The sequence below is a fragment of the Callithrix jacchus genome, chromosome 14 (assembly GCF_049354715.1).
Source record: "Callithrix jacchus isolate 240 chromosome 14, calJac240_pri, whole genome shotgun sequence".
Lineage (NCBI taxonomy): Eukaryota > Metazoa > Chordata > Mammalia > Primates > Cebidae > Callithrix > Callithrix jacchus.
This window is the reverse complement of record NC_133515.1, coordinates 64,044,501-64,070,352: the sequence shown is the minus strand read 5'-3', so window position 1 is coordinate 64,070,352 and position 25,852 is coordinate 64,044,501. Positions and strand designations below refer to the sequence as shown.

The following is a 25,852-nucleotide window of genomic DNA, read 5'->3' as shown; positions in this document are numbered from 1 at the left end:
AAGTAAAGATGTATTACCACATACCATCAAGGTAGTATTACCCATAGTTATATTATGATGTGGTAAATAAAAACATGTGGATCTGTACAGAAAATATTTAGGAAAAAGTGAGTGGGAAAGCAAAAAGTAACACTCTTCCCTAAAGACTGAGTGATGAGGCATGTGGGAAGGTCGATGTAAGTAAATTGTAAAATGCTACCAACCAGTATATGGACCTTGACAAAATCATAAGAGAATTGAGGCAGTAAGTCAGGGACCTCAACAAAAAGTCTAGAGGAAATAAAAAACTGTGAATAAATTGTTCAATCGTGACTTAGGGGTCCATATGAGGAGTTCTCTACCAACTAAAGTTGTGTCCCTTCTCTCATCTGGCATGATCTCCAGATGTCACTGAAGATCTCTCTTTCCTCAAAATTCCTGCTAGATTAATTTATCCACCAGGTACCAAAGCCTTTTATTTCATAACTGGAAAAATAACCCATAAAGCAAATTCCACCATGAGCTTTTGTTCTTATATGTAAATGACAGATACTCTATTCCTCTCTGAGCAAAGAGGGAAATAAGAACAAGAAAGACACTTGAGGACCCAAATTTGATGGGCATGATCAACCATAGAAGGGCATGAATTGAAAAGGCTTCAAAACTTTCTAAAATTCTCTGTTGTCCAAAAGGAGAAAGATAGGGATTAAGGAGCATTTGCAGGAAGGACATATTTCATCTCTTTCCCAGCACTGGTGCTGGTACATGCACGCACTTCACATGGCAGAGGAGACCACACAGATTTCATTTAGGAATCTATCAGTTTTTTTCCAATGCTTATATAAGACAGGGTATTTTCCAAACCTCATCTAACTCAAAAGCATCTTTCAGATTTGTGGTAATAAATGTTTCTAAGTGTAATTAGAGGCTGAGTCGATCTAATTAGGTTGATGAAATTTTCAGTAGGGACTTAATTCCCCTTAGCATTTCACTCATTCTTTTTTTTTTTTTCTCTCCCTCTCTAGAATACTTCCTTAGGCTTAATCCCAGCAGTTTTTATCGGCAGTCTTCTAAGTTACCTCACGCAGGCAGTGTGATTGTAAAAATTCCATCGGGTACATAGGACTAAACACAAACTTCAGATAAAGGATTCTGGGTCATTGTATTCAACACACAGTCCTTTCCTACATCTTCAGTTTCATTTCCTTACTAACAAACTATGTTAAATAATGTTCACTCTGCAGGAGGGAAATAGGTGTTTCAGAGCATTTTGGGGGGCACAAAGAGACCAAGAAATGCATAATAATCTCAGGAGCAGAACATTAATGAGGGAGCACCATGACCCTTCCTGATAGGCCAATGACTACAGAAACACTTGTGGAGAATGATCCAAGATGGCTGATGGCTAACATCTCGGGATAGCAGCTCCCAGTGAAAGCGCAGAGAATGAGAGGACGCCACACTTTCAGATAAATTTTTGTCGCTCATGGAGCAGAAGATTCCCAGTGGAGGAGCCCCATGGGTCGCCAGCGCGACTCTTGTGGCTGGCGCAGCAGTTTTGCGGTACCTTGGTGCAGCAGCTCTTGGTGCAGAGTAAACGGGACTGGTTCCCCTTCTGACCGACGTTTGGAGCTCCGGGAAGGCAGAGTCGCCTATTACAGACTCAAGAAGGAAGCCAGACTGGAGATTCCTGGGCAGAAAAGCACCATCAGTTTTAATACCGCTGCTTTGGCCGGCGCAGTGGGTTGCTCATATTTCGGCCCTGGGAATTAACAACTTGGACGTCTACTCAGAGACCTAATTTGAAAGTTGGTAATTACAAAGGCGACAGGTGGATAAATTTACAATGATGGGAAGAAACCAGTGTAAAAAGGCTGAGAATACTCAAAATCAGAATGCCTCTCCCTCTAAAGAGGATCACAGTTCCTCATCAACAAGGGAACAAGGCTTGATGGAGAACGAGTGCATCCCATTAACAGAATCAGGCTTCAGAAGATGGATAATAAGAAACTTCTGTGAGTTAAAAGAACAAGTTGTAGCCCAATATAAAGAAACCAAGAACTTTGAAAAAAGGTTTGACGAAATCCTAATGAGAATAGACAATTTAGAGAGGAATATAAGTGAATTAATGGAACTGAAGAATACAATATGGGAACGCCGAGAAGTATGCACAGGTTTAAACACTCAAATTGATCAAGCAGAAGAAAGGATATCAGAGGTCGAAGACCTACTTAATGAAATAAAACGAGAAGACAAGATTAGAGAAAAAAGGATAAAAAGGAATGAGCAAAGTCTCCAAGAAGTGTGGGACTATGTGAAAAGACCTAATTTACCTTTGATAGGTGTACCTGAATGTGACGGAGAGAATGATTCCAAGCTGGAAAATATTCTTCAGGATATTATCCAGGAAAATTTTCCTAACCTAGCAAAGCAGGACAATATTCAACCCCAGGTAATACAGAGAACACCACAAAGATATTCCTCAAGAAGAGCAACCCCAAGGCACATAATCGTTAGATTCACCAGGGTTGAAACGAAGGAGAAAATACTAAGGGCAGCCAGAGAGAAAGGTCAGGTTACCCACAAAGGGAAGCCTATCAGACTTACAGCAGATCTCTCAGCAGAAACCCTACAAGCCAGAAGAGAGTGGGGGCCAATATTCAACATCCTTAAAGAACAGAACTTTCAGCCCAGAATTTCACATCCAGCCAAACTAAGCTTCACAACTGAAGGAAAAATAAAATCTTTTATGAACAAGCAAGCACTCAGAGATTTTATTACCACCAGGCCTGCTTTACAAGAGCTTCTGAAAGAAGCATTACACATAGAAAGAAACAACCAGTATTAGCCTTTCTAAAAATATACCAAAAAGTAAAAAGCATCAACATAAAGAAGAATTTACATCAATGAATGGATAAAACAGCCAGTTAACATCAATTGGCAGTAATCCTAAATTTAAATCGACTAAATCCCCCAATCAAAAGATACAGCCAAAACCCGACTGTATGCTACATCCAGACCCATTTCACATGCAAGGATACACAAAGACTCAAAACAAAGAAATGGAGAAAGATTTACCAACCAAATTAAATAAATAAATAAATAAAAAGCAGGAGTTGCAATTCTTGCATCTGATAAAATAGATTTTAAAGCAAGAAAGATAGAGTGGTAAAAGGATCAATGCAACAATAAGAGCTAACGATCCTAACACCCAGATACATAGAGACTTAGACTCCATGAGACAGAAAATTAATAAGGATATCCAGGACTCGAACTCAGATCCAGAACAAGTAAACTTAATAAATATTTATAGAGCTCTCCACTTTAAATACACAAAATATACATTATTGTCAATACCACATCACACCTACTCATAGGTTTAAATAAAATATTGCTTGGCCATTATAATACCCATTTTTTAGACTAAAGCAACATTTCTGTTCTCTCTCTCTCTTTTTCTTCCTCTCCTTCACTCCTTTTTTTTTCCTTTCCAAAAAAAGAAAAAAAAAGAAACACTTCTGATGAAAATATTCAGATACAAAGACATACATACTAGTGAGATTTTCATCTATCTGTAAAGATTCTTAAAACATATCTAGTGAGCACCTGAGGAATTAACTGTGAGAATTTTCTACAGGAAAATGCTTTCCAAGGTAATGGGCAAGATGTTCTTAAATGGAGTCAGAGCATCTCAGACACCATGATTTCTCCTTCTGCAAGGTCTTCCGACCCCCTCTCCTTTTGTAGCAGTCACTAAAAACTGCTTGTTAGAAATTTTAATTAAGTATAAAATGATCAGAAATTCCTAAGCAACATATATTTCAGCTTTTACCCAGTGTTATAAAAATGCGGAGGCCGGGTGCAGTGGCTCAGGCCTATAATCCCAGCACTTTGGGAGGCTGAGGCAGGTGGATCACGAGGTCAAGAGATCGAGACCATCCTGGTCAACAAGGTGAAACCCCATCTCTACTAAAAATACAAAATTTAGCTGGGCATGGTGGTGCGTGCCTGTAATCCCAGCTACTTGGGAGGCTGAGGCAGGAGAATTGCCTAAACCCGGGAGGCGGAGGTTGCGGTGAGCCGAGATTGCACTATTGCACTCCAGCCTGGGTAACAATAGCGAAACTCCCTCTCAAAAAAAAAAAGAAAAAGTGTGGAGAATATAAACAAGTATTTCTGTCAAAACATAGTGTTGCTTTTGCAAAAATCAGATTTAAAAAAGAATATTTTTAAAGACCTATTGTCCTCTAAGAATTCATTGGTATGAACTGTCAATAATGGCAATTTACTATTTACAGTTTTTCTTTAATTTTTTTTTTTCAAATTTAACCCTGTGAGTCATTTTTCAGTGAGTTCACATATTTTCCCAGACTTTTTGATTTACTTGTGATAAAAATATAAATTATTTTTAAAAAACTACTTTGATCTCTATTTGAATCCCTGGCCATTCAATATTTCTTGTGATTTTAAACGAAGCACCATATGAAGTTCAGGTTAGGTTTTACAAAGTTATTTTGAACTAATCTTATTTTACTTTGAAATTTGATAATCACACACACCAAAGTAACTTCCCTATTGAGGGTTAGTTATTCTGTGTGCAAACAAAGTCTCATTTCAAAGAGGCATTATTAAATGCCATGTAGGGAAAGACCCATGTTGCTTCTAATACATATGAGATTATAGGTTGTTTCAATATGTGGAGTAATTTCCTTTTTTTCTTTAATCTTTAAAGAATAAAGAATATTCGTATTCTTAAAGAATAAGAATCTGTGAGAGTGTTATTTTTATACTTGGAGTGCCATTGCTTACAATGAAATAGAGCAGACCATTTAAATATTGTATTTCCCTTCATAGGTTTCTGTATTTTAATCCTGCTGGACCCCCTCATTACTCTTGGTCAGGTAACTTCTCTAGGTCTGTTTCCCCAAAAGAAGGAGGTTGAACTTAGAAAATGATTTCCAGGGTCCTCTCCATTCTAACACTCCAAAATTTCTGCCATGACTTCAGACAATATGTTATTAAAATCTCCATGACTGGCTATGCTAAGATGGTTACATACTAGACTGAAAATATAAATGTTATGAGCCAATACATGAAGTCATAATTAAGGGTTTACACATGCAGTGTGCTATAGGCCAGGAAGTCCAAGCTAGAATTCAGAAAAATTTACATGGACTTTACAGTTAAGAGAAATTCTGTGAGAATGAACATGGGTATATTCCTCTCTTTTCAGTACTCCTCAAAACTGACCTATTTGAAATAAGATGATTTAATGCAAAATCCATGATACTTTGTCACTACTTCATTTCAGAAGTAAGAAAAGCAGTGCCTTCTAAACAGATAATGGTTCAGACACAGATGGAAACGACGAACAATTACAAAGCCCTCCAAAGTGCTAGGATTACAGGCGTGACCCACCACACCCAGAACTCTGGGAGGCCTAAATGGGCAGATCACTTGAGTTTAGGAGTTCGAGACCAGCTTGCCCAACATATAGTGAAACCCTGACACTACTAACAATACAAAATTTGCTGGTTGTGGTGGTGTGCTCCTGGAGTCCCAGCTACTTGGGAAGCTGAGGCAGGAGAAGCACTTGAACCCAGGAGGCAGAGGTTGCAGTGAATCGAGATCATGCCACTGCACTCCAGCCTGGGCAACAGAGCAAGACTTCCTCTATCAAAAATAAAAAAATAAAAAGCTCTTCTAAGTGAGGTATGTTTTGCTTTATAGACTAATTGCGGCTATATCCTTCCAAACTCTAGTATGTCCAAAGAAATACAATAAAAAAGATTACACAAGTCAAGAAAAAACTGACCACATTTCTTCAAAAACATATACCAGATGTGAAAGACAGAGGTGACAAGTGTCCAATCAATAAAGAAGTGTGAATTGTATCCGAACCCTATAGTGACAACAGCATGAATGAATACTCCTTTTATGAACTTACCAGCTGTGAACTAACATGTCACTTGGAAGACCACCTGACTTATTTTTTGGTACTGGGGTTAAAAGATTAATAAGAATACTAAGGTATATGGATTCATAAATAAGCATTAGAGATACTAATATGAAGCACAGTTTAATTTAAAACTGTCATTTCAGATTAAGACAATTAACTGCAGTTTATACACACAAAAAAACTCCCTCATTCATGCAGAATTATCAGAAGATTATGTGTCTCAGTTGAACTCAGGGATTCACTACAGAAATCCTCGTCTTTTTTTTTCCTTTTTTTTTTTTGCAGGTTGCCCAAAGGAGTTCTTTAGTTAGATTCCCATTTCTGCTAAAGATCCCTCAATTCCCCTTCCTTTTTCCAATCTAAGCAGGATTACCCTTCTCTATATAAAGCAGGACATAGGGAAGATTATAGTTGGTCCGGTTCACAGTGAAAATGAGGAGGTTGGTATGGGTGATTGGGGATGTGGCTCTGCCCTCCACTTTCCCTCCCTAGAATGGAGTTTCAGAAATCTTCTAATTAAATTGAATCATTCTTTTACCATACCTGACACACTTTCTTTATCCCTGCATGTCTAAATTAGTCACTGTTTGAGATGCTCACATTCTGTCTGACTCTTCTGTGTTTCTCTTCTTGTCTTCTAAAACTCTCATTTCACCCTCTTTTGAAATCCGATAATGGTGTTAATTTAATACTTCATTCCTCACAGTCTATTACACATTCATAAATGTTGTTTTAGTTTGTAACAAATTTGAGAGTTTCTACAATCTTTTAGGAACCTTAGCAAACATTTCTCTTGCAACGGAACTCTTAACTATGGTAGTTAAAAGCACAAAAGACACTGAAATCAGACTTCAGACTTCCTCGAGTAACCTTTAGACTTTAATGCTTGTTAATTGTGTCACTGTCCTCAAGAAACTTACCTGCTTCAAACTCCAGTTTCTTCGTCTGAAACATGCGGACAATAAAATGCCTATATTGTGAGCATTCCTGTAAAGCTCTTAGAATTGCACTAAATGACAGCTCTGGAAATATTTGTACTATAAGAATATTACTATTAGATTATTATCCTCTACAGAGCTTAACACAGACCTGGATCATACTACATATTTGTAACCAGTAAAAGTAACTTTCCAAAAGGCAATGTATCACTCCTACTACAAAGGCAAGGTTTGGCTTTCAGAACTGTACCTTCTTATGTTAAAACTATTTCATTTGTAAATCTCCCTTAGGAATATTCTATATACATCCACATACTGGACCATGAATCAACCAGTATGTTCATGTACAGAGAAGACAGGGAAGGATAATTCAGTAGCATGTTTTTCCCTAACGCTTACCTGAATCAAGTTTATATGATTAAATTATTTTCTTTGGAATAAATCAAAGTACATCACTGCTTACCAACATCTATGGCTGTTAGTAAATTCAGTTATTTAACTTTGAATTTTAGAAATGGGCACCATTAAATTGTAGCCATAAAATGTAAGAGGAACCGCTGGTTCCAGTAGCTACAGAAAATTAGACTGTGTCTGAATGAATTTTTTTAAAGGCTGCTTTTATGGATAATATTCATTAAAACTTGAAATTCAGGAACTTCTTGATCTTTCTCTCCCCAGACTCCAGTAAATTCCAATTTTATACAATGTTTCAGTAGACAATTACAGCTGAGAATGAGGAATGAAATTATTGATTTCATTTAGTTTGATGATTTTGCTCAGAAAAATATCAAGTAAACTCAGCAGATGACAAATGAAACAGTTTTACTTCCTCCAGAACATGTTGAAAATAGGGGAACAAAATTATTTCATTCAACAGACTTATTTCGTTTTTGTTTTGTTTTGAATTACATAGTTGTTCCTTCTCCTATAGCTTAAATTTTTCTTATTTTTTTCTCTTAATACTCAAAAAAGTAATCACTGTATATAAAACACCTATGGCATTTAGGTAGAAATAAGGAAATCATTTATCTTAACCTTAGACCCAATATCTCTTTTTGTTTGACTTTCTTTTATAGCTCAATATCAACTGTCCACACAAATCTCAAATGTAAATTACTTACAGACTAGTAAGGAAGAGGAACCTAATTCCTTTATAATGATCTACGAGCTGTCTCCCCACCCCTAGTCCTACATAAACAACAGTAGAATATTGAATTTAAAGTTGTGCCATTTGACTCTGGAAACATCAGGTCTGCAGCAAAGGCGCTTTCAGTCTGGATCTGAAATGATGAGATCATGAATTAGGAAAGATTCTGATGACAACGATATTTACCTCTTTGAGACAGCCCATAAAGTTGTTACTGACTGGTGACCCTGGAAGGTCGGCTGTGCTGGGACTGCCTCCAACATAGAAAAAGTCATCAGACCCCAGCATGGTATAATCTTCTTGCGTGTAGCCCGTTGTAGTAAGAATCCCATCCACTGATATTGTCACCTAGATAACAAAGCACAGGGAAAGGACACGCTATACTCAGACCTAGATACTATAATCCTGGGATATGCCTGTTTTGTGTTTTGGTTTGGTTTTATTTATTTATTTTTTTGTTTTGCTTTTTTTTTTCTGTTTGGTTTTTGCTTTTAGACCTATGACGGAACCCATTTTCATGTCTGTTTGAGGTTTATTCTTAGAATCTATTCAACTAGCCCTATGAGATCTAAACTAGTTAGAGAGTTAACTGATTATTGAACTAGTGTCAGCATCATCCCTACTGCAACTCAAAAGTTATTGAGCAGACACAAAAATGGTGTTAGTAAAATGCTTCCTAGGTTAGTTTTGCTGGTGTACATATTAGTAAAGTTTAGTTGTCTGTTATTCACTAATCACAACGTGCACCTTGTTAACATAAAAGGCTCAAGCTGTTTCCAGCAACATCACTACTGGCACTATTGAGCAGCAATTGTTCAGCATGCAAGTGCCTAAGTCCATGCCAAAGGGGGAGAAAAGGCAAAACAACCAGTAGAAGCCGCACACGCCGATGTGCACATGCAGGAGGTACAGTACAGTTCAGAAAAGGAAAGAAAGAAAACAGGGAGAATCAAAGGAAACAAATAAAAACGACTGCTTTGTGATGACGTAAAGATGAGTGGGTGTGGCATCTCCAGCATTCCCAAATCAAGTTTCCATGCCATGCATCATGAATGGTTAGAGACTGGCTGAGCCTGCGGTCACTCGGGCCAGCCACCATTTTGTCTTATCCCGTGTTAACCACAGCTGGATGCAAAACGTTCGAAACGTTAACGATGCCCCTACAGGTGAGTTGGAAAACAGAAGTTGACAGGAACAGGTAAAAAATAAGAAGGTCAACAACAGATGAAAAGGAGGAGGTCAAAGTAAGCAGAAGAGTACCAACCGCAGTTCCTCTTTTGTTAATGATGTCTACAGTTAAAAGAAAGAAAGAAAACACACGGCAAACCCAAAATAAGAAACAATTAGAATGATATCTACCGAACAATGTAGTTTGTTTACCATAGCGTGTCCAATGCCTGAGTGCTTTGTGGAGAAGGGGGGAGAAAGGAAATTAAAAACTGTGAACAGAATAACGATCGTTACTTAAAAAATATGATGGTCTCTACCATGTTAGTACATTTTTTGATTCAGGTAACGGTTAGTAGAATGAAACATTCCATGAATGACATGTTAGTTATTAAGCATGTTAGTAACATAGAAAAAGGGCAAAAAAATTTTACAAGAAAAAAGCAGACTAACAGGTAGGCCTCCACAGAGGTAATATTTTTCCTGCCATTATTGTTCATAACTTGCTACCAGACAGAAACAGACACATGGCAATGTTCCCTTTGTCTTCCTGAGTACATCTGAGAGACATTGGAAAAGTCTAAAAGGGATTCAAAGGCCTAAAGCTTTTCAGCTGACCATTGCAGCCCTATGCCCATACTTGACCCCTCCTCCACCCTGGCCCACCCAAACCCCAGGAAATTAGTAGGAATCAGTTGGCATTGCCCTGCTACTCCATTTTACAGCATACAAGGACTCCTCCTCAACTTCAAAACTTCCTTCGGTCATATTGATGGACTTTAGGGTCACAGTTTACTGCAATGAAACAAAGCAAAGATCCTGACACACAGAATGAGTAGAATGGATTTGTGTTTAATCTGTCCTGCTGCACATGCACCCCGGCTGTATAACTACAGTTTCCTTTGAGCTACCAATTCGCAGTTTGGTTTGTAACCTGAGCAAAGGCAAATCTAGAAAGTGGACTCCTCAAGCCCCCACCCTTCCTTCTTTGCTTCTCTCAAATGAGCCTCCAGTCTCTTGGTGCGTATCTGAGAGAAAAAAAAAAAAAGAAAAGAAAAGAAAACCAAAGAGACAGACTTATAGGAAACCCATGGTCTACAGCTATACTGATGGTGGCCAACCCTCTCCCAAGGCAGCTGGAAGCATGCAGGGCCCCTCCTATGTCAAGGAAGCATCTGGAAGGTCTGGGGTTCTCAAGAATCTTTCAGTTTTACTTGTCTGCTTTAGCTAGACTAAATCTACACTCCTAAAGCTCCTTTTTGTTTCTCTAGCTCTGATAGTTTAAACTTTTCAGAAGTGTGAAAGAAAAGGTTAGACAGTTAACAGCTCTGAAAGAAAGGGCTGTTTTGGTAAAGGAAAACCAGAGACAATCCGGTCATTCTGCAACTGTTCAGAGAAACAACAAATATGTTAAGGATATTAGTTTGAGATCAGCATGTACGGCAAAAAATTAGTCACTGTCAACACTTAACAAAATGATACATTGTAATGTAAAGTTTCACATAATACCCAAAACTTATAATGTTGAATATAAAAGGACAGTCTATTCATTTTCATCCATATATATACTGTAATCATATGTCTCCGTTAAAAACATACAGTATATGTGGACCCATAGATTTAGTAAATAGTTGATATTTTCCTAGTATATAGCATCTTGAAAGACTTTTTTTTTTCTAGAAGCAAGTAGAAATGGGCACCTGGAGGATGAACTGCCCTTTTCAGAGTCATTTGGGGTTTAACTTAAAGGATCTATGCTAAAAATAAAAATATCCTTAAAAACAGACCCTTCAGGAACTATGTAACCCCCAAAGTCATTTTTCCCCTCAGGGACTTTTCTTGTCCCCATTTTGGGGGTGGGAGGAGGAGGGAGTAGAGATTGATACAATCCCAAATCACACATACTATTTTTGTTTTTTTTTTTTACTACAAAAAAGGAACTGTGATTTAATGACCCCAATGTGCATGCTTCCAAATGATCACCATGAAAACTATAATTTAAAATCAAACAAACAAAAAGCCAAAAACACAACAAAATCACACACATCACAGGAAGGGCAGGTCTCAGGGATATCCTTGCAGCCCTCTTAGAAATTTTCATATGTCCCTGTATCAAAATAGACTTTGGGCCCCCCGAACTTTCTAGATATGCCCCTGCTCAAGTATGGCAGGAAGATTCATCTCAAAAGAAAAAGCTAATTTGCAAGTGACTCTGAGGAGCCCTGTATCATGTTGTTAGAGTTTTCAAGTACCACACATACAGCTGTAGCAAGAAACAAAGCCAGTTACTCTCTTATCCACTGCGCTGTTACCTGACGCAGATTCCTGGTGACTTTCACATCATGCCAGGCATTATCATTAAACTTTCCATTCACAGGCTCCACTAGTGCTTCAAAGGCCCCTGATCCCAAATTAATGACCAGAGAGACAGCTCCATTTTTCAGGGCAAGATTGACATAATCAGCCGATTTCCCAGTGTGAAGCATCAGTCCATTCCTCTGAAGGGTTTTAAAGGACAGAGTTATTTCATCACTGCTGCTTTGAATGGGGTTTTGAGACAAGTCGTAGCAGAAGTATTCAGATCCCTTGAACGTGGCAATATATTCTTCTTTTCCTGGAGGAAAACAGATGATACATACATAAGTAAATAAATACACTATGCAAATTAGCACATCTTAACAGAAACAATAGCTAATCACCCCCCAAATTAACCCTTCTTAATTAGATTTCATGACATGAACGCTGTCTCAGACAAACAGTACAGTAGGTGGCAGTATATTTTTAGTAAATCTCCTCAACTATTGGAACATCAACTGCAGTAGCTAAAGCTGACATTCTTGAAAATTCAATTAATTTTTCAGTATCACTGCAAGAGCTCTGATCAGAGAAAGTAGCTCTGTGATGTCTCCAGGGCATGAATCAGGTACCATAAATGCATATTGGATGGTTCCACTCTGCTGACAACAGTGGATTCCAAGATGTTTTCAACATTCTCTCCATCCAACTGAGCCATTATTTTTATTTTCAGAGAGACATTTATGTTCAAAGATCTTTTTCAATGAAGAGACAAACAGTTTTATTATTGAGAGACCATAACAAATTATCTGGTGAGGAGAAATGAAAAAGAAAGATAGAATCTGGTCTGGGAATAAACAGATCTGCTACAGACCACGTGTATTTTTTTTTCTCTGGATGGAAGGAGTAGCGGTAGAAAGTCTAATGGAGTCAGCTGGATTACTGATTCATTCCCTGGTCTAGCTGAGCAGATGGTAGGGCTGCCCGTTACAACATTGGTAAAAATTCTAGCACATCATCATGGGGATAGCATATACATGAAGTCTCAACATTTTCTACGTATCTTAGTCTTTACCATATTTACGAGTAACAATGTAGATCTCACAAGATGCTAGGCAGATCAAACAGAAAGGTGGCTATTTGGAAAGAGCAGTCTTCTCTCACTGATGAAGTAAGTTTAACCAAAAGAAAACTGTAAGGCATAAGTCTCTTTGACTTTCTAGATAATAACGATGCTGCGCCAAGAAAAATGAGACAGTATGGTTGGGAATCAGCTTCTGATAAATGATAAACATATAATTATAAAAGGTACTGGAAAAACTTAATCTCTCCCACTGGCGACATCCTATCACTATTATGACCACGAGAGGGTTGATGCACCAGCAAGTGTTATGCTTTCCCCTGTAATAGGTTTTTAATCTCAGGACTATTTTCATTTAATTGTCAAATAACTCATGTCCTGGAATCAGAGCTCAAATCAGTTTCAGCTCATCAGTGCCAGATGAACTGCCTTCCTGGATGTAGAAAACGCCATCAGTGGCTACAGATACTCAAACCATGACACTAAATAACATGGTGAGCACCTAGAGATATTCACAAAGAATTGAGCCCTAGAATATTAGTCACTGACTATAAGCAAATTATTAGTCAAGACTGCCAGTCAGGCCAAATAATTCTGAGTAAGAGTCACAGGAAGGACAACCCAATATGTAATAGTGAATCTCTCTGATCAAACACGCAAAATATTGGCTGAGCACCTTCCAAAGATTAAGCCCAGTACTAGTCATTAGGGATAATGAAGTGAATACAATGGACTTAATTACTGTCTCAGATATTTATAGCCCAGGTGCCTGCTCCCCTGGTCTGTCCAATATGGCAAGTGGTTCAATATTAGGAACAAGCATAGCTATATTATCCTGAGAGCAAAACGTGGGTCAAAATATGAATTTGGATTCTAGGCTGGCCACTAGCTGTCACTAGAACAACTATGGAGCTTTTCAAATTTCGGTTTCTGAAAATGGTTAGAGATGCCACTCTTTCAGAATGAATGTGAAAATACAATGAGAAAATACTGTGCAGGCATCTGGTAAAGTTGATGTGTTGGTGAGAAATAGTAAATGTCTTTCTGCTTGCCTAATTAATGTGATAAATGTGATAAATGATGTAAAACAAACAACATAAGTCATATGTTATTGTGAAATCTTGAATATTCTCTTTAAGATAAGAAACAGGACAAGGATTCCCATAGTCAACATTTCTGTTCAATACTGTACTTGACATTGTAGCTAATGCAGGAAGACAAGAAAAACATGAACATCATAAAGATTATAAATGAAGAAAATCATGTCATGTAAGTAAATATATTGCACAAATTGAAAGACTAATCTACAAAAATTATCTGGCTTAATAAGATACTTTAGAAAGAATTTAGTGTTCTGTATACTAGAGACAATCAATGTTTCAACATACGTAATAGATTTATAGATTCAATAAAAATTTCAAAAAATTTTAAAAATAAATGTAAAAACCTGATTCTTCACAATTTATGAGACAAAAAGGGTCCCAAATAGCTACGATATGCCAGAGAAAGAAGATGAAGTTACCTGTGTAAAGATGGATATTTATTACAAAATTATGGAATTAAGAAAATGCATTAGGATAGGTAAAATGAGGGGATACTGAGGTAAAAAGCTGTATTGATACATTCATCCACATTAAAATTAAGAATATTGGTTCATCATTAATACCATAGAGCAAGAAGTTAAATAACAATATGGAGAAAATATTTTCATTTTATTTTAATTAGAGTCCTATAATTCTAGGATTATAATTTAAAATATGCCAAGAACCTCAATGAATTGATACAAAAATAAAGACAACTGATGGAGAAAATAGACAAAAGAAATGCAATTTCATAGAAAAACAGATATGTATTGCTTATAAATAAATGAAAAGATGTTCAATCCTATTAGCATTCAGGAAATGGTTAAAAAAAAACTATATTCAGATATCATCTCATAGACATCAAATTGACATAAAATAAGAAGAAAAGAGAATAATTCCACCCTTTGCCAAGGCTACTGAAAGTCATTCTATACACTGCTGATGCTGATAACATAAAATTTGACCAACTGCAATAAGCTTCTTTTGGCATTATGCCATCCCATGGGAATTTTACATCCTATAAAGAACTTGGATCTCAGTCCTTAGAAAACAGTTAACCATGATCAATAAAATAAATATTTGCCAATTCCTTCAACTCATTTCTCATTGCTCACTGTTCTACTCATTTGATGATAGGTAGTCAAGTGGATTCTGGTTCATATATATAAATGTGTATGAATTCATATATATATATATATATATATATATATATATATATATATATATATATATATCTGTGTGTGTGTGCATACTAATAAGCATATATGAAAACAATTTATATCATCTACCATTACAGATAAGTTAGCTAAAGATACAGTAGTCAATAAAGGTTGCTGGGACAATCGATTATCTATAAGAGACAAGTGAAATTGGGTCTTTACATCCTTTTTGCTTCCAAAAATCAATTCTACGTGATGAAGAACCTAATTTAGAGGCAATCTGTGATAAATTTTGTCAGACAGACACACACACACACACACACACACACACACACACACACACACGAGAGATCTACTTATTGGAATATGATATTTGCAAAATTTTACAGTTTCATTGAATAAGTAGAATAGAACTCCAAGTCAGTGGGAGCCTTAAAGACATTCTTTTAGCCCTACCCATTAATTTACATTATTAAGAAAGTGAGGAACATGGAGTTTAAATGACCCTCAAATTCATAAAATGTGTCAGTAACAGAAGTGGGACTAGGATTGAGACTACTAATCCAGTTTCTGTTTAATATGCCAGGCCACCTGTGAGTCAGAAAGGAGTCATATATAGCATTGTGAAAGAAAGAAAGAAAGATAAACAGTTTGTGAAGATATGTCTTAGTACGAAAATTATAACTGTGTTTTAGTCTACTCAGTTTAAAAAGGCAGGGATGCATGTAATATATTAAGAAAGGTTCCACTTAAATAACTAAATTACAAAGTTTTGAAGAGGTTTGGTCTAGTAAGAAGGCTGTAGAATTTTATCCAAGACATCTTGCATCATTTAAACCTGCATAACTCAGAACAAATCTCAACAAAGGTTCTGTTTGCCAAATAATGTGGCAGGCCCAAGGAGAAAAATAATAAACAGTTTGAAATTTACTATATCATAAACTTTGAAGTCATATGGGTATTGATGTCTTTTTAACACTATGATATACTTAAAAATGAAAATATGTCATTTCTTTTGCATTAATTCCAAATTTAAGCAATTCGAATTTACATTAAAGGCAAGCACATAGTTTTAGAAAAAATTCACTCTGTGTAATATGCAATTACTTTAAAATGACATATATGAGACATAAATCTAAGGAAGGAAAATATTTCTTACTATGTTCTTTTTTATGAAAGAACATATATACAACATGAAAATACAAAAATCACTCTGTTTTTCACAACATAAGATTATGTTTCATCTAATTATTTTCTTCCTTACAGTCTTTGTAAGCTTTGTGCTATTCTATATCAAATACTAAGCAGCAGTGTTTACATATGTGTTTCTGTTGAACACTTAAAGAATAAGTCTATTTCCATTTTTAAATACAAGTTCCAAATAACTTTTATATTTCTGATATGTGCTAAAACAACAAAAATGAAAAAGAAATTAGAGCCATAGCCATGTAAATGTCAATACACACTTACATCAGGATATATCAAAACCTCATACAAACCAACAACAACAACAACAACAAAGCACAACACAAGACAATGGGAAGAAAAGGATAACATACTTGAATAGACATTAAAGGATAAAAGTCTATCTTCAAAGAAATGCAGACAAAAACTCTAATGAAATACTACTACACTCCATCAGAATGAATTCAATGAAAAAAAAAAAATCCAGTGTCAAAGGTCAGATGATGTGGGGCAACTAGAACTCTGATACATTATTGATGAAAACTATTTTGTGAAATTGTTTGGCATTCTCTTTTAAAGCTGAACTTGTGCCTATGCTATGATCCACCAATTCCACACATAAGCGTATATCCAACAAAAAAATATACACGTTACTAGAATAGCATACTAGACTGTTTATAGAGGTACTCAGCTTAGAATAACCTGAAACTGAACACTACTGAAATAACAACTAATAGTAGAATGAATAAATTTCAGTCTAGTCACACAGTAGAATATTAAATGACAATGTGAATATATGAGCTGCAATTGCAATAGAAATACATATAAATCTCACAGTAATAATACTGAGTGAAAAAAATGCCTGACACAAAAGAGAACATAGTTCTGAGTTCATTTATATAGAAATTTAAAAAACAAGCACAACTAGTCTCTGTTGTTGTCAATGAAGACAGTAGCTGCTCTTGGTAGACATGGAGAGGGCATAGTTGTGAGTAGAATTCTTGGAGTACAATTAATGTTCTTGATGTAAGTGTTGCTTATGGGTGTGCTATGTGTGTAAAAAATTAATTTACCTGTGCACGTCACATTTATTAGCATAAATACTATATTTCAATGAAATGTTTGAATAATCTGGATGATGAAGCACAAAATGAATTCAACTGATGAAGTATTTTCTTCCTGATAAATAGGATGATATGAGAAAGACTATTCCTATTAATGCCACTATTAATAGTAAAAGCGAAAATAAAACCAACAGTAATAATTTCAATTGTCACTTTTTAAAACTTTCAATGAGCATTAATATCATTTAATTGCCATTTGCTCTTAAGAGTAATTTCATAAGATTTCAAAAAATAAATATATATGCTACTGGTAATAATTGTTTGAAGGTCTGTATCTTAAATGTGTTAATTAATGGATTGATATCAAGAGGAAAAGAGTCTCTATTTCTAACCATAGAAATGTTATAGCAAAATTGAGAAGAAGCAAATTTTAAAAACTTAAAGCATCTTTCTAATACTCTACAATAATTGGTTTTATATTTCCATACTGTTAGAGGAAAGGATTTAAGAGGATGCGTGGAATTTCAGTTCTATTCCATTTCAACCCTCTATAACTTAGAAGAAAATCCACAGTTCTTGCTCATCTAATTTTTTGAGAATAAGTTCAACTTTAAGTTTTTTTTTGCTATAAAAACAAACTTCTAATCACAGAAAAAAAAATTAACCATAACCGAACCACTGCACTGGATGTTGTACAAGGTGTTCAATCCTTAGATGGTAGATTGAACAAATGGATTGCTTTCAACATCAAGAATCACCGATTTCTACTTTATGGGAAAAAATGATAAACAAAGAAAGGTTAAATGACTTCCTAAGTTCACACAGAAATTGATTCTTAGGACAAAGCTCCTTTGCATTACCTGTGCATAGAATATAATCTCATTGATTTGACCCAGTGCCTCTATATCTTCTAAATTCACCAAATAAATAACTTGCAAAGAAATTACCCTACATTCTAAGGACAAGCATGCCTGTGAGCAGAACAAAGTCCCACTGTCCCCAGTCACATGAAGAATGTCAGGCGATTTTCATATACCAAAAAAACTAGCCAGTATTATTATTCTTGATTATATTGCTTTTCATATATATAATCCCAAATCATACAGGTTTGGAAGGTTTTACCATATAATGTAATTCTAAGATTGTGTTCAACATAATAAACTAAAATCAATATATTAAAAAACAAATGAATGAAAGATTTGTGTGAGAGCCCTTCTCCATTTATTTTTCTATTCTAGAAGTCAAATATACAAGAATATCATGTCAAAAACATCCTTGGCCAAGCAGATGTACACATTAGAAGTTTGCATCATTAAAATAAATAAGCCTGGCTTTCTCTGCTATAAGATAAAACAACTTTAGAAAAGCAGAAAGGAAAGTCTGCTTATTGAAATTCATATCAAATTAAATCCTCAGTCCCTAAGAAATTTAGTATTTTCTTATTTGTCACAAACTGTGTAACTTAGAAATTAAAACAATAAATTGATTACTATAAGAAAAAATATTATATTTTCAAGGGAGAAGAGTTCACTCTTTCATTAGATTTTCTGCCTATTAGAATGTTAAAAGACATTCTAAAATTACCAACTATGATTCAACATATGTAAATTCTGAGGCTAACTTCCCTTGTTTTGCAGCGGGTAATCAAGATTTATTAAATACTCTCCAAGGCTTATTTCATGTAGGTAAACCTTGAGACCAATCCAGAAATAAACTCCCAAGCTTCCATCAAATAACTCAAAAGATGAGCCAGGACTCTTAATGACATATTCGAGATCACTCAATATGAAAGGTAAGATAGACTTATATATTATTTAGTTCAATGCCTTCATTTATTAGATGAACAGTGTGAAGGCCCAATAGACAAAACTATGGTCACATAACTAACTGAGGAAAAGTCAGAATATAATCCTTACACTCGATACCAGTCTCAGCCTCCTCCTAATTTCCAGATATTGCCATAAAATGAGCTTCTAATTCATTACCAAAAACTAAGTGCAGCTTAAATTTGAGCATATTTCTCTAAAAGAAAATAGGACATGTTCCAAAACTCTAGTGCAATAATTTTCCAATCCCATTGTGCAACTGATTTGCATTTATTAAAATCACCAAAGTGCTGGGTACCAAACAGGCCATTCTGTGCCTGGCTGGACTGACAAGTCAGTTCTACATATAAAATGAGGCACAGAGGGAAAGTAATGAACAAATTATCCTGGCCATTCATTAGGTGTGCAAAATTTCAATTTCTGGGCCTGACTCAAATTCAAGTCCCAACAATGTAATCTATAATAACTAGATGCTAGCATTTTTTAACCTGAAGAAAATCATTAACACAATCAAAATTAAAAGTAGCTTTGGGCTGGGCACGGTGGCTCACACCTGTAATCCCAGCACTTTGGGAGGCCGAGGTGGGTGGATCACGAGGTCAAGAGATCGAGACCATCCTGGTCAACATGGTGAAACCCCATCTCTACCAAAAATACAAAATATTAGCTGGGCATGGTGGTGTGTGCCTGTAATCCCAGCTACTCAGGAGGCTGAGGCAGGAGAATTGCCTGAACCCAGGAGGCGGAGGTTGCGGTGATCCCAGATTGTGCCATTGCACTCCAGCCTGGGTAACGAGAGCGAAACGCCATCTCAAAAAAAAAAGTAGCTTCATGAATATGGACTTTATAAAGATTCTCTGCAAGAAATTTAAAATTTTCTAGGTGCCAATTAATGACTTAATAAGTAATTTTTAAAAATATAATTATATTCAAGGAGATGTATAGATATTTTGTAATTATAAACAGTACTCATTTATGAAATAGATATGAAGTAAATAAATTTAAGTATGAAATCATCTTATTACCAGCTTGGTCAAGGCAATATATTCTGAGCAATTTTTCTATTTAAACAAATCCCAAAGAATAGCCAATTGCTTCTTTCTCCCTAGAATCAGACTGGGGTGTCTCTAAATCTAAAAATCTATAATTTAATTTATTCAAATATTGTGGCCATCTTGTATACTGTTCTAAATTATAGAATGTATTTTTGATATATGCAAATGATAGCATCTTGGAAGGTAACAGCAGAGCAAAGGAGAAATTTCACAGGGAAGAGGAAAGAGTTGGTGAAAGTGAAATTGCTTTAACAAAATAATTCTCTCAATACTTCCTACTCAAAGTGTGGTCTGAAGGACAGTATCATAAGCATCACTTAGAGCTTGTGAGAAATTTAGAATTTCAAGAAACCCCCCCACCAAAACTTACTGATGCAAACTTTGTATTGTGACCCGATCCCCAAGGTGATTTGACTATACATTAAAGCATGAAAGTCTTGTTGTTATTAACAGATTCTTACATTGCTGCAATTTAGAGCATCTTTTAAGAAATATAAAGACATTTTTGTGTCTCTCATATCTGAAATAAGTATTAAAGGCAAAATATATTGATATCATTGCACTGTTCTTAAAGAATAAACATCTGGATGAATTATTTTGCATCTTTTCATTGGAAATAAAAAGCCTGAGGGGAAAAATAGAATCAGAGAGCTCTGATCGGTGTGTAGATGTGTCAAATATCTATTTAATATGTACCCCTGCAGAGAGTCCAGGCTTTAAACCATTGGAAGTAATCTCTGAATTTTTATTCTCAACATGTTTTACCTTTAAGCAGTATTACAGTAAAATTCTCCATGGTTTTGTAAACTTAGTGCCACTCTTCTGGATAAATGTAAAGGGTGTACAATTCCTGGTATAGTCTAACAATCATCATCATTAGTGGATATACTTAACAAGTTTCATGCAACTGCATTTATGGTTCTCTCTAGAAATGTCTTGGTTCATATACTGCTGCAGCTGAATACTATCATGCATTCTGGATGTAACTTGATTCAGTGAAAACCAATGGGCCTGGGCTGTCACATTTCCACTTACTATAGTTATTTGAACTTGGAACATTTTAAAGTTCACTTAGAAATGGAGGATTCTAATATATACTGCTAATTCAAAGTCTCCTATGTTTTAAAACAAACAATGGCAGTTTTTTTAAATAAAGAAAAATCTAATATCTTGATATCCCCAGTATCTTAAGTAGAGGAGAGGGTAATACATATGTGATAAATGTAATGAGGAATTATGCTGGATGGGAAGAAATACACTTTTGTAACGCCATTCCTCTGCTTCATAGAAGGCTTGACCAAGGTTTTTGTTGTTTTCAGAGGGAATGCTAACCTGTTATTAAAATAATGCAAAGAAGTAGGTCAGTATACACTAAAATCAGTAAGAAATAGGAACACATGAATTGTTGAATACCATTCTTTAACTCGAAGTAAAAAAGAAGGGATACTGAAAACCTATGGCATGTGTTTGATTATAACACGGAAAAAGCATTGAATCCAAAGGTAACACATGCAAATCTAATACTAAAATTATCACTGAGAAGGAGGTTATTGTTCATTTTACAATTATATATTAGATGCCCACTGGGAGGCACTACTCTAGATATTATAAATACAACAGCAAATAAGATTCTACTCACATCGAACCAGTGATGAAGAGATCACCGTAAGTGAGTGAAGTATAAGTGAGTTATTTGTGATACTGAGCAAGCAAATCTAGAGGGCAGTGAGAGTGGCACAACTAGAAAAGGGAAGTTGATTTAGATTATTGAGAAAGCTTTATGAGACAATGACAATTAAATTGAGACCTGAATGCTGAGGAACCGCTTGTGGGAAGATCTGAACAAAGAATAGAAAGAATAGAAAATAATCCAGTGGGCATTGAGCACGGTGACCTGGTGCAATGTGGAAATACAATGAAATCAGAGCTGTGGGATGGGGCTATACCATTTAAGTCCTTCTAAATTTTGGTCAAACTTTTTTATTTTATTCCACGCACAACTGGAAGCTTACTAGAGTTTTGTAGTTTTGGGAGTGACATGGTTTGATTTACATCCAAAAAAGGTAAGTCTGGCCATTGTGTGGAATATAAACTCTGGGTAGGCATGGAAGTGACAGCAGTGAGTCCAACATTTATGAAGTCACAGAACATAGGAATATGGGCCATGAAGTCATACACACCTGGGTTCAAATCCCACTCATATTATGAGCACTTGGATAAATAATCACCTTAAAGTCTCAGTTTTCTTAGCAGTAAATGAAGATAATAATACTAGGATCTATTTTATGGGGTAGTTGTAAGGATTAAACAATGTATGTATAATAAGTTTTTTAAAGACTGTCAATCCATGGGATATATTTGTGGGACATAAATAGAATATTTATATATATATATATATATATATATATATATATATATATATATATGTGTGTGTTATATTTCTTCATCTACTGCTTTTAAACATTGTTATTTCTTTTCTCCATCTCTTAATATCTTGGGTAGAATCATCGAACTTGTGGTCAATTTGTTATTAAAAGTTTGGGGTAATTTATAAGTTTGTCATGTCATAGTTTTGAGTTGAAGTGGAGGAAGAAGATATATATCTCTAGGTACCTCACCATCACCCCTCCTCAAGACCTGTCCATTCCAGTTTATTGGGATGGAGCTGATGGGGGGAAGAGAAAAGAGCAGTAGTTATTCATGTAGTCCTTTTCTGTGGGCTTTACCTGCTCCTCTGGTTCACCCTTACTGACCTCTGATACCTGTCATGTGGTAGATTCATGAGTGCTCTGTGTGACCTCCCAACAGCAGTCAACAACATGAGAAGGAGAAATTCATCTGGCTCATCCCTCAGCTCATCTCCTAGCTCTAACCTTCGCATAATATCCCACAGCATCTGACAATTATAATCCCCTGGCCCAGCAGGTGGACTTCTTGTGAGTAATACTAGCTAGCTGGCTCAAGCCAAAGCCTCAAAGGAATACCTCCTTTACCCATGCCTATGGGCATTCTGGCTCCACCAAATGTTGAGAGTACAGATTAAATTCTTCTTGTCCCCTCTTTCTACCCTGCCAGTCCTCCTTCCTCCTCACAAAAGTATGGGGCAGGCCAGCAAGTCTGATGCATACAAATGGGAATGCAGAACACCAGCTTTCATTTTTTGCAGGCATACTCAAGCTCTACATGTGATTCTGTGATAGTTCTTTCCCTCCATTACCTTGGGTTAAAAAAAAATAAAACACCTCTTTATTAATAATATGTTTCACAGGGCCTATGCCTTAAAGACTCTTTGCTTATCTCCCTCACTTCTTAGGTAGAAAAGGAAGGTGGGAAATGGGGAGTTAGAAGTAGTTGAAGGGTCAGTGTTTCTGTCCTCTAGTAAATGCTGAGAATGATAACTGGCCAGTTTGGGGATGTTCCATTTACAACGAAGGCTAAATTCTTTTCTTTGAGACGGTTCTAATCAACAATTTTATGAGAAAAATTTCCATTAAACATATGGTGGACAATCAATGTTAGATGTTATAATCATTATTATTAAAGTAACCGCTACATTTAAAAACACCACCCAGCAGTTTTAAAAAGTCAGCTTTTTTAACCAAATGTTTTATTAACCAGAAAATCACATAATCCTAGGAGCACTTTGTTAAGGTTCATGACATAAGAATGACTGACATGGACATATTGTAAATAGAAAAAGAAAGAAAAAAGTTCCTGTTTCTATTGATAATTTATTCTTTTAAACAAGTTTGTGCCTGAGTGACTTGAAAAATAATTTTATAAAATGCTCATTATTTTTTTTTAATTTGCTCAGGGAAATGCCTCAGGCTAAGAATTATGAGAGTGGAACACTGGTTTCTTTTTGGACACTTTTCAGCTCTGCCCTTGACCACCCTACTGAGCCTCACTGGGCTTCATTTTCCTTTTGGCAAAGTAACATAGTCCGACTAAGTGATCTCCAGTGTTTCTTTCAATTCTAAAACTCTTTGGTTCTATAACATTCTTGATTTATTGAGCCACTGTTTCACTGATTCAGTCAATAAACACTTATTGAAGCCCAACTCTGTGCCAAACTCAATTGCTTTCCTGCTGTCAAAATCAGGCAATACGCTAGAGTTAAAATGTCTTTAAAGATTTCTGATGCCTGCTGCTTTTAAAAGGAACTTCCTATAGCAACCCCTACCTCTTAATGCTTCTAGAACTAGCTCTCCTCTTTTTCTATGAGGACTTACAAATTCAGAAAGACAACGGAATATGGAAAGACAGTTCACATCCTACTAGATGTAAATTTCCTATTCCTAATCACCTTTCTTCCACAGCCCAGAAAAGAACACCTTCAACAGATTTGCTAGAGTGTTACAGATTGATTTTGATTATTTGTCCCCAAATTTAAAGTACTTCTTCATATAAATGCATATATATGCATAAAAAATAAAATATTTTAAGAGAAAGCTAATATTACATACTGGAAGTCTTAATTTGAGATTATACATATTTCTCCAATAAAAGTGTAGAAGGATCAGTCAATACTGACTAGTGTTTTCCTAGGAATAGAGTCCATAATTTGAAATTAGAAGCCCTAAGTTCACTTCCTCATCTTATGGTTGGTGCTATGTGTCCAAGAGCGGTAAATAACTAAGTCTGACTTTCCTTCAACATAATGAACATAGATATTCTGTTACCCTGCATTTTCAGGTATTTTTAAATTAGGATCTTTAATATAAAGATAGGAAACTATTGTCATTAATTATATTCTGGGTCTTCCATAACCTCGAGTTATCCTGTCTATCATAGCTGTACTGAAAACATAATCAACATTCTCTAGTTCAGCATTATTCATTCCATATTCCTTATCTGATATGAGTACTGTTTTCTCAGTTATCTCAAGGGTAGTATAAAACCAGCACCATTCCAGATGCATAGGAGAGAAGTCAGTTCATTATATAAGATGGATTAATTAGGGTTTTATTCTTGTCCCAAGTTCAACAGAGTTCCATATTAAGTGCAAACACACAAAATTTATGAGAAAGACTTGAGGTAACTCACAGAATAGAAGGAATTGCTAAACCACCCATTCTTGGAGAGGAAGATACTCTGGGTAAACCCAAACTCTTGAACTCACAGTTCTTGGTCTCATCTAGGCTTGTACCACTCATACAATTCAGCTTCAGTGAACTCAAATTAATTCTTTTCAAGTACTGAATTCCCTAAATCAGAAAACTTGGATGGCTCTACTTGTGTTACAAGCCAATTCCCAGATCAGTCTTTGTGGATAGAATAGGGAGGAGGGGGCAAGATTATAAAGCAGGGACACGCAGGGGAATAATGGTTGTGAGGAAATAGCCTAATTATTCATTAGGACCTGGCAGGTTAACAAGTTAGTATTTAGACCTAGAATTTAAAAAAATCCTTCCCAGGATGATGAAATTATTACCATGTCTTTTTTAGTTTTACCTTTGATATAAATTTAGATCTTAGAATCCAAGGTAAATAATAAATTTCAGAGAATTGTGACAAGCTTTATTTAAATTATGAATCTTTGTCAGTGATCTAAGCAAAACACAGAATTATAAACTTTATAGTTAGAAGAAGGAGATCCACAAAATTTATGAGATTTTCTCTGGCGCACAGGTGAAGCTGGGATGAGAAACGTGGTCTCTAGATCAGTTGACTCAAAACAGAGATGATCATTGGAATCACCAGGAAAACATTCTACAAGAGCATATTTCCAGCCCTCCTACCCACAGTTCTGCTTTAATAATGTTGGAGTGGATCACTTGCTAACATATTATTATTTTTTAGTTTCTGGTTATTTCCAGTGGCCAGTTTAGCTTACAATTCAATGTTTTGGGGTTTTTGTTTTTGATTTTTAGTAAAGTAATAGGTCTTTTCTCATTTTATTCTCCATGGAAAG

General features: G+C 35.7%; 1 protein-coding gene across 43 annotated transcripts in view; it reads right to left on the bottom strand.

The window, feature by feature from the left end:
• The window catches only part of NRXN1 (neurexin 1), a 1,160,645-nt gene that overhangs the window by 722,367 nt on the left and 412,426 nt on the right, over positions 1 to 25,852 (bottom strand). For 17 of the 43 annotated variants that reach the window (XM_078349361.1, XM_078349363.1, XM_078349383.1 and 14 more), the window contains 3 exons: positions 11,503 to 11,804; positions 9,383 to 9,427; positions 8,210 to 8,371 (listed from right to left, as the gene is read on the bottom strand). In XM_078349361.1, coding sequence (XP_078205487.1) covers positions 8,210 to 8,371; positions 9,383 to 9,427; positions 11,503 to 11,804 — 509 coding nt within the window. The remainder of the gene's footprint in view (positions 1 to 8,209; positions 8,372 to 9,382; positions 9,428 to 11,502; positions 11,805 to 25,852) is intronic. The other 26 variants (XM_078349371.1, XM_078349377.1, XM_078349381.1 and 23 more) reach the window with 2 other exon arrangements.